This window comes from Cibotium barometz, chromosome 2 (assembly GCF_041138505.1).
Source record: "Cibotium barometz isolate CiBa-2024 chromosome 2, ASM4113850v1, whole genome shotgun sequence".
NCBI classification, from domain to species: Eukaryota; Viridiplantae; Streptophyta; class Polypodiopsida; order Cyatheales; family Cibotiaceae; genus Cibotium; species Cibotium barometz.
This window is the reverse complement of record NC_141047.1, coordinates 14,657,503-14,671,539: the sequence shown is the minus strand read 5'-3', so window position 1 is coordinate 14,671,539 and position 14,037 is coordinate 14,657,503. Positions and strand designations below refer to the sequence as shown.

At 39.7% G+C, this 14,037-nt stretch overlaps 2 protein-coding genes across 3 annotated transcripts; both read right to left on the bottom strand.

Annotated features, from left to right (window-relative positions):
- Positions 1-7,802: 7,802 nt before the first annotated feature.
- LOC147640689 (uncharacterized) lies at positions 7,803-9,525 on the bottom strand. Its single transcript, XM_086814260.1, has 2 exons — positions 8,919-9,525; positions 7,803-8,118 (listed from the first exon to the last, which is right to left on the bottom strand). The coding sequence occupies exons 1-2, from the start codon at positions 9,078-9,080 to the stop codon at positions 7,966-7,968; spliced, it is 315 nt and encodes a 104-aa protein (XP_086670386.1). The 5' UTR covers positions 9,081-9,525; the 3' UTR covers positions 7,803-7,965.
- A 151-nt stretch (positions 9,526-9,676) lies between these two features.
- LOC147640688 (heterogeneous nuclear ribonucleoprotein 1-like) lies at positions 9,677-12,453 on the bottom strand. Of its 2 annotated transcripts, XR_015268218.1 has the most exons (3): positions 11,992-12,453; positions 10,440-11,705; positions 9,677-10,015 (listed from the first exon to the last, which is right to left on the bottom strand). XR_015268218.1 is itself a non-coding variant. In XM_086814255.1 (2 exons), exons 1-2 carry the CDS (start codon positions 12,211-12,213, stop codon positions 10,566-10,568), a joined length of 1,362 nt encoding a protein of 453 aa, XP_086670381.1. In that variant the 5' UTR covers positions 12,214-12,453; the 3' UTR covers positions 9,739-10,565. The 2 variants fall into 2 exon arrangements, 1 of the variants encoding a protein (XP_086670381.1); XM_086814255.1 differs by having other exon boundaries at positions 9,739-11,705.
- Positions 12,454-14,037: the final 1,584 nt, after the last annotated feature.

Below are 14,037 nucleotides of genomic sequence, written 5' to 3'. Positions count from 1 at the left end.
ACGCCTATTCTATATCCTGCACAACATTTGCAGAATCTGCATTTGTAGAATCATCCGCTATTATGGCTGCATTTGACTCTTTCTTCCTTGCCTCTTTAGCCTTTAGCTTAGGGCAATTCTTAATGACATGATCAGTTGCCTTACAATAGTTGCACCTCATTTTTTTCTTGCCTTTATCAAGAACCTTCTCAGACCTATTGTTGCTACCTATGGAAGGAGAAAAAGTTGTAGACCTACTAATAGGAGAAGAAACAATGGGCCTTACCACTTCTTCTCTGCTGGGCAGCAACAAATGCCTAATCAACTGCACGCTGCCTAGCCCTGTTTTGCTTGGACTGCGCTTCTTGCAAGAGCTTGTTGACTAAAGTATCATACTTGACAACATCAAGTCTATCCTCAGTAAAAACAAGTCTCCACGTGGAAGCAAAAGTCTGATATGACTCAGGTAAAGCATCAAGAACAGTCTGCACAAGAGAATGATCAAGAATAATCTCACCTGCAGAAATCAACTATTCCTTGAGATCTTTAATCTCAGCAAGAAAAACATTTATGTCATCATCTTCCTGCATAATCTTCGATTCTAGCTCTTTACGTAGGTAAGAGATTTTTGCCTCATTGCGACGTGCATACAAACCATCTAGAATATCCCAAGCCTGTTTTGCTGTTTTAGCTGAACGAATATGTGGGGTGATGTTACGTTTGACAAAAAGTGCAATCAAGGCATGAGCCTGCGCATCTTTACCATCCCAACGAGCTTGTTCAACAGTGGGTAAAACAGCAGCAACAGTAGAGCTGCTAGAACCTGCAACATCCTCAACAGATCCTACATCCACAAAACCTGGACGTACATCCATACCCTGCACAATGTTCCACACTCCTTTTGCAACCAAAACATGCTGCATCATGTATGCCCAAAGTGGGTAGTTGCTGTCTCCATCCAATTTGTCATTAGCAGACAACATGCGAAATACATCATTGCTATTATCAGCCATGGCCACTGACTGAAACTGATGCAAAAGACTGAACAGAGAACAACTCGTGCTATGTAGCATGGTCCACATAGAATATGTATGCCTATTTTGCAAAGAACTGCACTGTCAAAATTTTTGTAGAAAATGACGAAAACACATGTGCAGAACTTGCAATGCAAAAACAGAGCCCGAAACGACCTCAGATACGATTTCTGAGAACGTGAAACCCTACGGGCTAATTTGCAGAGTATAGGGACCTGCAAGCGCTCGTGAAAGTTCACCTCAATCGGAGAACGTGAGTCGAAGGGTGCCGGCGGTGTAACCCTGGGAGCCGATGCCTGCTCTGATACCAATTGTTGGAATTAGGGTTGCAAGAAAGCACACAAAGCTTGGAGAAGAAGAAGCAAGAATGCACACAACACACAATGTATTAGATTGTGTCAATGTATAAAAGATAAGTTAGCCCTAGAATGATGGGTGTATATACAAGCCGGGGGAAAAAACTTCCTAAAGAGGGAAAAAGTGCCCCGGCGGTCCTAAGTGTGTTCACACACATCACTGCCTATATATATGGCAACATCCCATACCACCAAATTAATTCCATACATCACTTCCTTGAGAATAGAAGTTTGAGGCAGATTGGCCAATTCCCTCTGAAACTTAAATTCTGACATAAATTTTCTCTATCTGGAAACTTTATTTCAGTTACTGGACTTGAACTAATCTTAATGTTGAATCTATGATTTATTAATTAGGTTCTTTGGTTGAATAAATATTATAGAAATAGTTATGAAAAGTTTTATAAAATGAAATGAATATATACATATACATACCTCCATCATTGGTGTCATAGAAATAATCTGTCAAAAACAATATTAACACTCGAAATAGATGTGAATTGTTATTACCTTTATGGATAGGGTTTTTATATAAAATTATTAATCAAAATCTTATGAGAAACTTGTCATCATAAAAATAAAAGTTAAATTGGTTATGGATATAAGGATAGGAAAATGCTAACCTTGAATTGGAAAGGTTGTTTGAGGGGATGTAAGGTTATAAATGAAGAATGGATAAATATGATAAAATATGAATGACAAGTAATGATTCTAAACATTTTGATCAAATGAACAAGTCTAGATGATGAAAGATTAATTTACATTTGTAGTTGAAATAAACTTAAATAATAAACATGAAACTGAAGCGTAACAAAGTCGTGCCTTATATATATATATATATATATATATATATATATATATATATATATATATATATATATATATATATATATATATATATATATCCAATTGCAATGATGCTCTACGATGAGAAAAATGAGAAACAGTGTGAATGGATTGAAACATAATTACTCTTTCAAACATAATTAGGGTTATATTAAATTATGACTTTATAAGAAATAGAACTTAGAGTAGTATGAATTGAAATTCTATGCATAATTATTTAAGCATGATCATTACTGTAAGAATAAGAAACTTACTTGAAAGGTGTCTGAGTCACTGTCTGAAAAATAAAACTTACATAGAAATATTGGAAACATTATTTACTTAGAGGATACATTGTTTAAAGGACACAAATTTTGTAAGCACATGTGATTGTATTTTTCAATTAAAAAAAGAATTATGGAAAGTGTGGAGAATCAATTTTCTACGTTCATAAAGGTAATGAAATACCATTTCCAAAATAGAAAGTTTTAATATAACAAGAGAAATGAATACAAAAAGTTTGAATAAAATTTACATCCTTCTAATGATGCGGGTATGGTCAGGTATTCTGGCCCTAAGGTAACATAATCGATTTATAAATTTTTCATCCGTTATATTGATGAATCATCTTCTATAGTATATCCACGTACGATGTCCATCCGCTCCAGAAGGTGGCAAAAACGTATGTTTGGAGCAAAAACCGTGGTGTTTCCAATAGGTATGAAAACAAAGCATCCCTCGTGATCATATGTCCAGAGCTTTAACCATTCATCTTGTTGCCTGTTGTTGAATATCCATAGTAGTTGAAAAATAGCATGGTATGCTAAATGGGTACATTGTGTCATGAGCCACATGAGTTCCGATTGTGTAAGTGGATCATGGGGTGATGACCGAGTCATAATGCTATAATAATCAAAAAATTTGACATGGCGATGCTATGTTGTACAATTCATTTTGGTTTTAGTGAGGGAGTCTTGAGGTTAAGCACTATTATAATTTTAAATACAATGGAAACTAATAGCAATCTAAAGAAATGAAAAGAAGTAACACAATTACGATCTAAAGAAATGAAAAGAAGTAACACAATTACGATCTAAAGAAGTAACACATCTACTAACATTTATAATTCAAAACCAAAAAATAAATTTAAATACATCTTTAATCTAGGGCCAAGGATGCCATGAGTTCTGCTCAAACAGTCTAAAGAGATGTCGAGGGAAGGTGTTCATGAGGTTAGTGATAGCTATTATGGGAAATGTTGCCAAATAGTTGGGTACGTGGATACGGATTTCAGAAATCATGTTGAAGAAATACAAAATATATAGCTTGGGTATTATGGGTAACATTCGTAATGTCGAAGTCTACGACTTTTGTTGTGGAGTCCCAAGCAATTCCTCGTTTTGCCATAGTATTATAGAAGTCCATCCTTCATAGAAGGGCCATGGGGGAGGTTCATTGGTCAATGACTTTCTCCAAGGTAAATGTGGTCCAATAGTCTCTCTCAATGCCCATAAAAGTGGTTGAATCGAGGGTTGCCAAGCCATTTTTCCGATGTTGATTTTAAATCAAGGTTGTCGGACTTTACAAGACAAGGAAACTCGTAAGCAAATTTTAGGTAAGGGTCTTTAAAATATCACCTAACATTTAATCAAAAAGAAGACTTAAACGAAAAGCATGTTTTTAATCTACCCCTATTTATATGTTATGCTTTGTTGTTTAATAGTGAGAAGGCATTGAAAAAAATTTAAATACATGTAAACAGTTAGTATAATTAAATTAAGAATGAGGTGACTTGAGGGATTTTAAGGGTAAGCGTATAAATGTTTCTCTTCGTGAGAGAAATAAAATGGATAGTTGGAGTAGACTTTACTATATTACGTGTCTAGCTTTATAATGGTCATTTAACAAGATGTTTCTTCTAATTTTCCCTTGGTTGATGAGTGTCTATGGTCTCTAAGCTTTTTAGAGGGATGATTAAAGCTATTAAAAGCTTTAATTTTGGGTCTCAAGGTATTTCCTATTAAAAGTTATAAGCAACTTGTATATTAAAGATATAGAGTGCTTTAATTTATTAACCTCTTTAATTTCAACTGCATCTTATGCAATGATGGTCATTGATTTTACAACTGACATTGGGTAAATATATATATAAAAAGCTTGATTATTAAAACTTTAATCAAGGCTTTAAAGCTTAATGGTTAAGCCTCCAAAATGTGTTGTATGCGCAAAAAGGAGATGGGGTAAGGTATATATATATATATATATATATATATATATATATATATATATATATAGCCTTTTATATCAAAGCTTTATTATTAAAACTTAACAAAGCTTTATTATTAAAGCTTAACACCAGCACAGCTTATTAATAAAGCTTACAAAGTTCGGCCAGTTAATCGATGCAGTGTAGGGAATATCGCAACCGTAGTCGTCGAGTGAGGGAGAAAAAAATAATAATGAACCCAGCGCACTCATAGCCCAAAATAATTTAAAAAAGGAACTTTTGTATTTTTTAACTTTATAAAGCTTATATTTTTAATAAGCTTTTTCTTTTTCAAACAACGCGCAGCACTCTAAAAAGTTTGGTTTAATAAAGCTTTATTTAGCAAGCTTCGATTTGCATGGCCGCTTCGAATTGTATAATCGGCGTATCATCAGCCCCCTTCTTCTATATTTTCCGCCATGCAGGAGATTAAAATTAATAAAAATTCAATTATAATTTATGAAAGAAAAATAATATTTGAGAGGTGAAACCCTCCCAGACCGTCCATTATAGAATTCATCTCCTGGTCACTACCCAAAATTCTGAAAATAGAAGAATGCTACTCTTGCCTTGGTCATCACATCCATAAAGAAAGATCTCCAAACCAAATTAAAATTCTCAAAACCACTTTTGAGAAACTAAAAGTGGTTTCTCTTCCAGACTAGTGGTATTTGGAAGAACTGTGAGATTAATTTCTAGCCATTGATTCTAATCTCCATCCAAGGGTCTATGCAAATCCCATAACCATTCAATCTTTGGCACAAAGGTTTTCTGAGCTTTCTCCCCTTTACCCTTTGGTTTTTTCTCCCCTTTACCCTTTGGTTTCTTGTAAGCTTTCTCCCCTTTACCTTTGGTTTCTGGTGAGTTAACCTTCATTCTTGTAGTGACAACCTTCTTCAAGAATGTACACCCAAGCTCTCATACCACTAGAATGTACACCCAAGCTCTCATACTAGTGTCCATGACATGGACCTTGTTACATAAAATAACTTTGTACACATTTACACATATATTAATCTTGTGCTCACTTGCATTGCATTTGCAGACATGAAACTAAACATATGTTGCATCATAAAAAGTTGTAAGTTCTATCTTTCTCTTGCTTTCTTAAAGATGCATAGTTTCCTTACTTGCAACTTCTTGCTTTTCATGTCATTCTACATTTTATAGTAGTCCTTTGCCCTATGACTTGGTCTTCCACACTAATAGCACTCCATGCTATTTTCATCTGAATTCTTTGCCATCCAGCTTAGCTGCGAGGCAAGGGGAGTCAAAGAGGCCGTGGAAATTGGCAAAGGCAATATAATGATGCACGTGAATGCTATTATTGTGGTAAGCTTGGACATGTGCAGGCAGAATGTTATAAGAAGCAGTGCAAGGGGGGGAGAGGAAAAAGAGGGGAGGCAAAAGAGAGAGAGCACAATGTAAGAGAGAAAGAGACGAAGACAGAGAGAGACAAAGAACAAGTTTATATTTGCTCTATTGGTTAGGGTTTAATTTAAATTTCTTTGAGCACGTATTAAAGTTTACGCTGCTTTTTGCTCATTATGCTTGAAATTTTGCCTTAGTGTGCTCCAAGAACGGGTTTGCTTGAATACTCTTAGGATTATTTTGTTTTCGTGATGCTTACCCTGGTGCAAAAGCACTTAAATGGTTTTTTCTTAGAAAGGTTGAGCAACTCGTGTGAAGATTTTGGTTTCCCACTTGTCCTTATGTAGCCTCGTATTTTTAAAGCTTAATCTTTGTTTAAGTTTTGTTTTCCTACTATTTGCTTGTAGTAATGAGAACTTAAATTTCTTTTATTTTCTTGCAAGCTTCATTTATTTGAACACTTTATTAGATTTTGATTTAGCCATCTATGAGCAAGTAAATAATTCACCCTCACTTAGGTTTAATGCATGCTATGTGCTTGAAGTACTATGGTAAGTAACAAATTTTGCATTTAGGGCTATTTGGAAGAATGATTGATTGCCTAGTGATTTTTTTGGTAAGCCATAGATTTTAGTTTAGAATTCGTTGCAAGAATGGTTTGTTGCCCAACATTATTTAGTTTGGTTGTGAAATACTTACTTCGTGACTCTATTGATTTTAGATCAGGCGACCCGTGTATAACAGCTGCAGAAAGAGAGGTACTGGAGGTCGCCATTGCAGCTGCAACAACAGAATCGTGAAGCAGCCCTAGCAAGAAAAGCGTGAGTTTTTACACTTAAAATGGTTCCACGGAGAGAGTGAGAGAGAGAGAGAGATTCCTCCTAAGTACTACCCTAGAAATTTATGAAATCAATCTTGTTTGTATTGCAACATAGGAAATAGTGCTCGTCTGCAACTACAAAGCTGCTAAACTTGCCAAAATAAAAGTTTTCAAGTCTGAGATTATGCACCCCCTTATAATGATAAATAAAGTTCTTCATTCAAGCCGTGTGAGCACCTATACCCGAGAGAGCTAAGGCCAAAGCCTATCTTCTTTAGCATTTCTTGATTCTATGGGACATCCCCACCACCTTAAATATTTCTCAATTTTAAGTTGTTCGTATGCTTGATTAGGAATCATCATATTTTGCACCATAATTCAGTAAAAGCATGAATAGGTGGCCAAAATAGCAATGTTCAAGACATCTGCTGTATAGCACATTGCACAACTAAAGTAAAGCCTAGATGCACCAAAAATAACCTTCTTAATCACCATTGTAAGTTGTACCTGGGTCTAATCATGACAGAACGTAATGAGGCAGATTTATAGACAATACCTAGGGGACTTGCATTGTCATCAAGCCATTAATATCGCCAAAGGAGGGTGTTGGTAGGCATGATATCATGTTCGTGCCAAAAAAATTGCTGCAGTGGAAACAAGGCCTACAAAGAACCTTATGCGTGACCTTATTGATGATTTATCTTAGTAAGATGTCACTTGATACAATTCTTCTTGTGTTCTAGCTTTACGTGTTAATCAATTGACTTCGCATAACTATATTCTCTCTTGACCTGCTGTTCTTTGCTCCATCACCATTCTCAAAGATCAACGAAACAAGTACCAAGAAGCCCATGGTTTTTTAACTTAAAGGATGGTGTCCATGGGTTGCATCTTTGCTTGTTTGCTCTTCTATTGTTCCATCAGCTCCCTCAAAGCTCGATGAAACGACTGCCAGGTGGGACAAGGAGAACATAGTTTTTAACTTCGAGGATGGTGTGCAAGCATGTGAATGTTGCCACGTGGTTGTACCTTTCATGATTGTTACCGTAAGAGAAAACCCATGCATGATCTGCCCGCGATTGAGTCTTTCGTTTCAGGCTTGGCAAATCAACAATCTTCCCAATACACAACAAGCAATGGCAGAACTAATAGCACAAAGTATGTCTATATCTTAAGATTTTCACCTACAGGGTGCTCAAAAGTAAAATAGAATTATCCACATGAGAAATGTGTTGCATGCAACATGTGACCAGAGTAGAAATATCCACTACTTATGTCATATAAGGCAAATTCTGTTTTGCCACATGGCATGATCTAATGTGCGAAAATCGTCTGCAATTCTTCCAATATGGTAGACATTTCAGTCTCCTCGAGTTTTGCATTCCTTGTAGCCTCAGTGAGGTTCACTCGTGATTCAGACACCACGAGCAAAAGCAGAGAGGCAGCACGAATGCACTCCTTCAGGACCTGAGGAATTTTCAAAACCTCAAATGACAGATGTGATAATCACCACCCGGGGTGAGGGATATTCATCTCATGAGGCATTAAACTTGAGGAACTGTTAGAACTAACATTTTCCCTTTCCTAAGATTGACACACTGCTAATTGAAGCCTATGAAAGAAACCAGAATTTCAGATTTCACACAGATCTCACTGGACCTTAGATTGTAGGCAGAGGCTTGTGGAGCAGACCAATGGCTAATCTACCTTAAAAATAGCCAACTGGCATGTGAACACATTTTAATAAGGGCTACGCAAATCTGAACGGGTGCTACCGCTGAGAACAGTTGTCTTATTTTATTGAGCACTACTAGCAGGGTTCCCATAGTAGTGCACCCAATGGACGGTGCAGCTGCTTGGGCTTGAATGAGGAGCTAATGGTGCAAGTTGAGAGAGAGAGAGAGAGCAAGAGAGAGAGATGCCTTCAAGCTCATAGCTTTAACAATACCATTCTATAGAGACAGAGGTCAAACATTACAGCTTGAATTAACTTGACTGCAACTGGGCTGACTGGGCCCCTTCTAGAAGAAAGAAGGGCACAACTTAAGCACACCAGCTTGGCCTTTGTTTCCTCAACATTTGAATCAGCAGCAAAAAAAAAAAACATATATACGTAAAGGTAACTTGCTTCGAAGAGAGGACTAGCAGCATGAGAATATAGATTAATAGAGCAAGCCTTTTGGCTGGCTTTCAAAATTGGGCAGAAATATCATCTCCCTTTAATCAACACCGAAAAATTCAACCCCATAATGAAGTAGATAACAAACCTTGAGAAGGGCCATTCCACAAGTCCGGATGACCAGTACTAGCCCGGAGCATTGCCCTGTGCGATGGCCCAGCCTAAGGCCGCTTCCAACCAGCATACAATCAGCATACAGAATGCAGAATGCAAGAAACCTGCACACATCAACAATAAGACTGCACGGCATCCTTCAAATGCTAGTGTGCAACATTTTGTTCTGCTGGTTGAAATTATGATAAGATGGCCTACTTGGAATCTGAGGAAGTGGCTTTTTTTACAAGAACATTCAAAAGTGGAAGCTGTTGAAACATCTGTCCAGCCAGTGCAATATAACTTGAAAATAAAGAACACACCAAAAAGCTATTGTCAATTGAACTATCCAGCTAATACAGTATAATTTAGACACAAACTTTCTGGTGGTCTGCAACAGCCCCAAACACGAATGGATCACACCCTCTTAAAAGCACTTCTCACAATCCAACACCAGAATGGATCCACTTTCAATAATTGTAGGCCACACCTTGTAACAGCAATTAATTCAAAAGGGCCAAGGTAGTTAAGATCTGATAAATTTTGCAGCAACATGTGCACCCCGATAATCACCCACTGACCACCTTACCTTTACAAGACAGGGCCACCTCACAACCACCTTCCTGCTTATCTAAAAGCAAAGAGTCCGATTCAGGATGCCCGACAAATCTTCATAAGTTAATATTAAGTTTAAAAACAGAAAAGTGATGACCACCCATTAAAAAAAAGTACCACCCATTCCTGCAAAAACTATAACGAAATAAAAGTATTACTATTAAAAAAGCATGTTCATTGACGGCCCTGACACATCAATAGGAGTACTATATGTTCCATTCATAACAAGAACTTCAAGGAAGATAACTCAAATACAGTGAAGAGTTAACAAAAATGCTTCAGAGTTCAGGAATCCCAGACACTGAAAAGTTAACAGTACAAGTCATATGCAGGCAGGCACAACAAATCTGTGAATGCCAATTCATAATATGAAAGCCCATAAAACCTGCCTCCCTCCAGTCACCAGAGCTGTCATTGGTATCCTCTTTTCTTCCAAATAAGCTCCACATCATCCAGTGTGTACTGTTTCCTGTGAATCTGGCACATCCAGGACACATGAAAATAAGCACACAAAACTTGCTTTATCTCAAACTTCAAATTTGCATAGCTTTTCTGCTGGAGTAACAGAAACATATCTGCTCCTGTCTACGTGCTGCATTCATAAAATCAGACAATATGCTGTAATTGCTGCGGTTCCCAAATATGTGAAATACTAGACACCTTATTAAGGACAGGCACTTAGCCCAAAACTTTCTAAAAGATCTCAAACACATCTGATAGCTGTCCTTGTGCATGAGCCGATCCTTCTGAAGCCCTTATATTCAAAATGTAGTACGAAAACTAAGAAAACAGAGCACAAACCTGCTAATACAAGACCGTATTGCCAAACTACAATAACGCACTCCAACTGAATTTTTTGCTACCAGCCTACTCCTAATCAGCAGAGTCCAGACTTACTGACCATATTCAGTCCAGCCAACACACATTCGACCAAAGGTACCGACAGCCATGAGGTAAAATGCCAGATAAACCCATGTTGCAGCAGAAATCTGAAGGGTCGTCTGAAACAAAATCTCAAGAAGAGAGCTCAATTATGCGTGGGGTAAGGCCTGAAGCGTGCCTCAGGGCCTCGCTGCGTCTGTTTCCCAGCAGCACCATAGCCTTCTGCAGATGGACCACTACCAACCCCATAACCGCCCGCATTTGCACCAGAATCAGGTCCTGACCTTTGGTAGCCAGAAGCCCCATAGGGATCTCCGGCAGGACCAGATCCATAGCTACCACCTTGAGCACCGTATCCGGAACTGCCCGAGCCATAGCTGCCATCGCCTCCACCATAACCATAACCACTACCAGTTCCATAACCACCTGCTCCTGATGTCGCTTGCCCTGCATTTGGACCCGAGCCCCACCCACCAGCTCCATACCCACCCATGACCCCACTGCTGGCTCCATATCCCCCTGGATTCCCCCCTGCAGGATACATTCCACCAGGACTGCCCCAAGGACTCCGCGGGGCTGCTGAAGGTGCACCCCCATACCCTCCTATTGCAGACCCTGTTCCATATCCACCAGCATTGCCATACCCAGCAGTGGCAGGAGGTGCATTTCCATAGCCACCATAGCCTCCAGCGCTTCCGTACCCCCCGCCACCTGGGTAACCACTTGCTCCATAGCTCCCATTCATATTGGGTCCATAACCTGAACCTGATCCATAGGGGGCACCACCATAACCACCAGAACCATAAGGAGGATAGCCGCCCCTTCCAGCTGGAGGCCCAGAAAACTGGTTGCCTCCATACGTATTACCCTGGGTAGAGTTATACCCCTGTCCATAACCCCCTCTACCAGCACCTCCTCCACTGCCATATCCACCTCCTATTCCTCCTCGACTCCCAGGTATGGACATTTCTTTCGGAACAGCAGGCTTTACCTCCACCAGCTTCTGATTCAACTCATGGAAGTTCTTCTGCAGAACCTTATCGACTGCATCTTCGGTATCAAATGTTATGAAGCCAAATCCCCTGGGTCTTTGTGTTGAATGGTCATACATAACTACAGCATCTGTTATGTTTCCAAACTGTTCAAAGTAGTTCTTGAAATCTTCTTCTGTTACGGTGGCAGCCAAGCCCCCCACAAATATTTTCTTTGTTCGAGGGCCTGCATTGGCATTCCTTCCAGGATTTTGATGCTGCTCGTCCCGAGGCACTGCTTTCTTGACATCGACCTTTACGGATCACATAAAAAAAGAGAGTTGAAATAAGGTGCTGAAGTCTAATACAACTGAAACAGCAAGAAAACAACACCGGCACCTAGACAACAGAAATTGCTAAAAAGCCTGACCTGTTCATTCCGAACCCTTAAAGTCTAACCTTCACTTTTCCACAAATATATAAGACAGAGTTGACCATGCCTCAAGCAGAACCCCTCAGCATGCGCAGACAAACCCTGGCCCCAACAAGAGGAAACCATGGCGACAAGAAACCTACCCATAGCAAAAAATCAGGGCTTACCGTCCTCCCCTCGATAGTGTGCTTTTCAAGCACTGCTTTATCTGCAACAGATGGATCTGCAAAGACAACGAAGCCGAAGCCCCTGGCGCGCCCTGTCGCTCTATCTTTCATAATAACAGCGTCTGTAATCTCGCCGTAGGTACTGAAATGGTCTTTCAGCGTCTCCTCTGTCGTCTCCCAGGAGATCCCGCCGATGAAAAGCTTCCCCACATCAGAATCCATGGCTTCACTACTTACCCCTCCGCTTCTAAGGGTGCCCTTCCAAGCTTTCTCGAGGTCTGGCTATGGGGGCCACAACAGACAAAAGTAGGGCCGCCCTATCAACAAGAAAATGCAACTACCTCCGCCTCTAAGAGTGCCCTACAGTAGCCTGCCCTGCAACGGTCCGAGGTCTGGCTATGGCGGCCACAACAATCAAAAGCCTCCTATCAACAAGAAAATGCAAAGAGAGCAAAATGTGACATTTTATAACTTAGGTCATTTATTTATGAAATAAAGGAAACACCCTAAGTTCGAAGTCAAATTGACAAACGTGTTATGGGAGAGTGGGTTGTACTAAGGTTAAGGGTTAGATTCTTATTTGTGTACCTTGTAATTTAATGAGCTGAGCTTTTACACACAAGTTCTCTCTCCACACTTCTTCCTATCTCTCTCCCCCTAGCTTTTACACAAACACGCTCTCCCTAGTTATATCACACAAGATGCGCGCACAAACAAAACTAATAGCCTCTCTCTCTCTCTCTCTCTCTCTCTCTCTCTCTCTCTCTCTCAAGTGAAAGCAGCTCGTCATCCAAGAGTTTCGACCTCCCAAACCCAGCGCCACTCCACCGGGTGCCCCCCACACTCCTTAGGCTCTCTTTTTCCTCTATTTGTGGGTTTACTCTCTTTTTCCCTAAGGTTGTTTTAGCTTAGAATGATGTATTTGCTAGTTTTAAATTGAATATGAGCCTTGACCAAGTTGTATTAACCATTCTCTCCCGTTAATGAGGAAACAATTTGTAATCCACCTTTTTTGGTCCCATAGACCATATCTGGCCTCTGTGGATGTTAAAACAAATCTCTCTCTATCTCTCTCATGCTACATCATCTATTTTCTCAGTAGCCTCATCACCTATGATTTCTTAGTAGGCCTGTTGTTCTCCCTCTTGTGCACAAGCTTTGTCATTCGGGTGGGAGGGTTGGCCCTCTAGCTACAACCACGACCACCAGCTAGTCGTGTCTATGTGAACAATCCACCCACGATCTACGAACTCCATTCCCGAGCTTACCTCTACATAGATCTGCGTTGCAGTAACTCCCCAATCTGCCTTGAGCAGCCCCACACTCATGAAAGCCCTGCCTCCTATAGAGATTTAAAACACACAAGTATTTTCAAGTTTCATTTTACCCTAGGGGTGGGAGTCCCTCCAACCTTTAAACAATATCGAGCAAGATGAATACTTGAACTCATGGCAATCTTATCTCTATCAGGGCCCTCATCAATAGAGCCACCCACCTACAAGTCATGATTGAGAAATTTCAAAAAGGAAGCAATGAGCTGAGACAATGGCTTGTAGTAATAAAAACTTGCCTCGTTTGCCATAGAATACAATGTAAAGTACGTGGAAGCAATGCTAGCCAAGGTCAAGGAAGTTGAATCTACCCTTACAACATGACGGAAGCCCAAGTCAAAGAAGTCATGGCAAACAATTGCTGGTAAGGTGGAAGAACTTGAAGACCTCACAATTTGTCAACAACTCAAACAAGAGAAGCTAGTGTAGCCATATATTGGTAGTGATGTGTGAACACACTAGAACCAATCGGGGCACTTTTTCCCTCTTTAGGAGGTTTTTTCCCCCGAGCTAGTATACACCCATCTTGGGGTATACTTATCATCTTTGTACAGCACACATTTATTATCTATCTATCATCTTGTTGTGTGCTCTCTTGAGCTTCGCATGTGTGTGTGTGTGTACGCATTCTTGCAACCCTAATTCCAACATTTGGTATTAGAGAAAACTCCCCTCGCCTCTAGTGTTGTTACCTATTACCACCACCCCGATACAT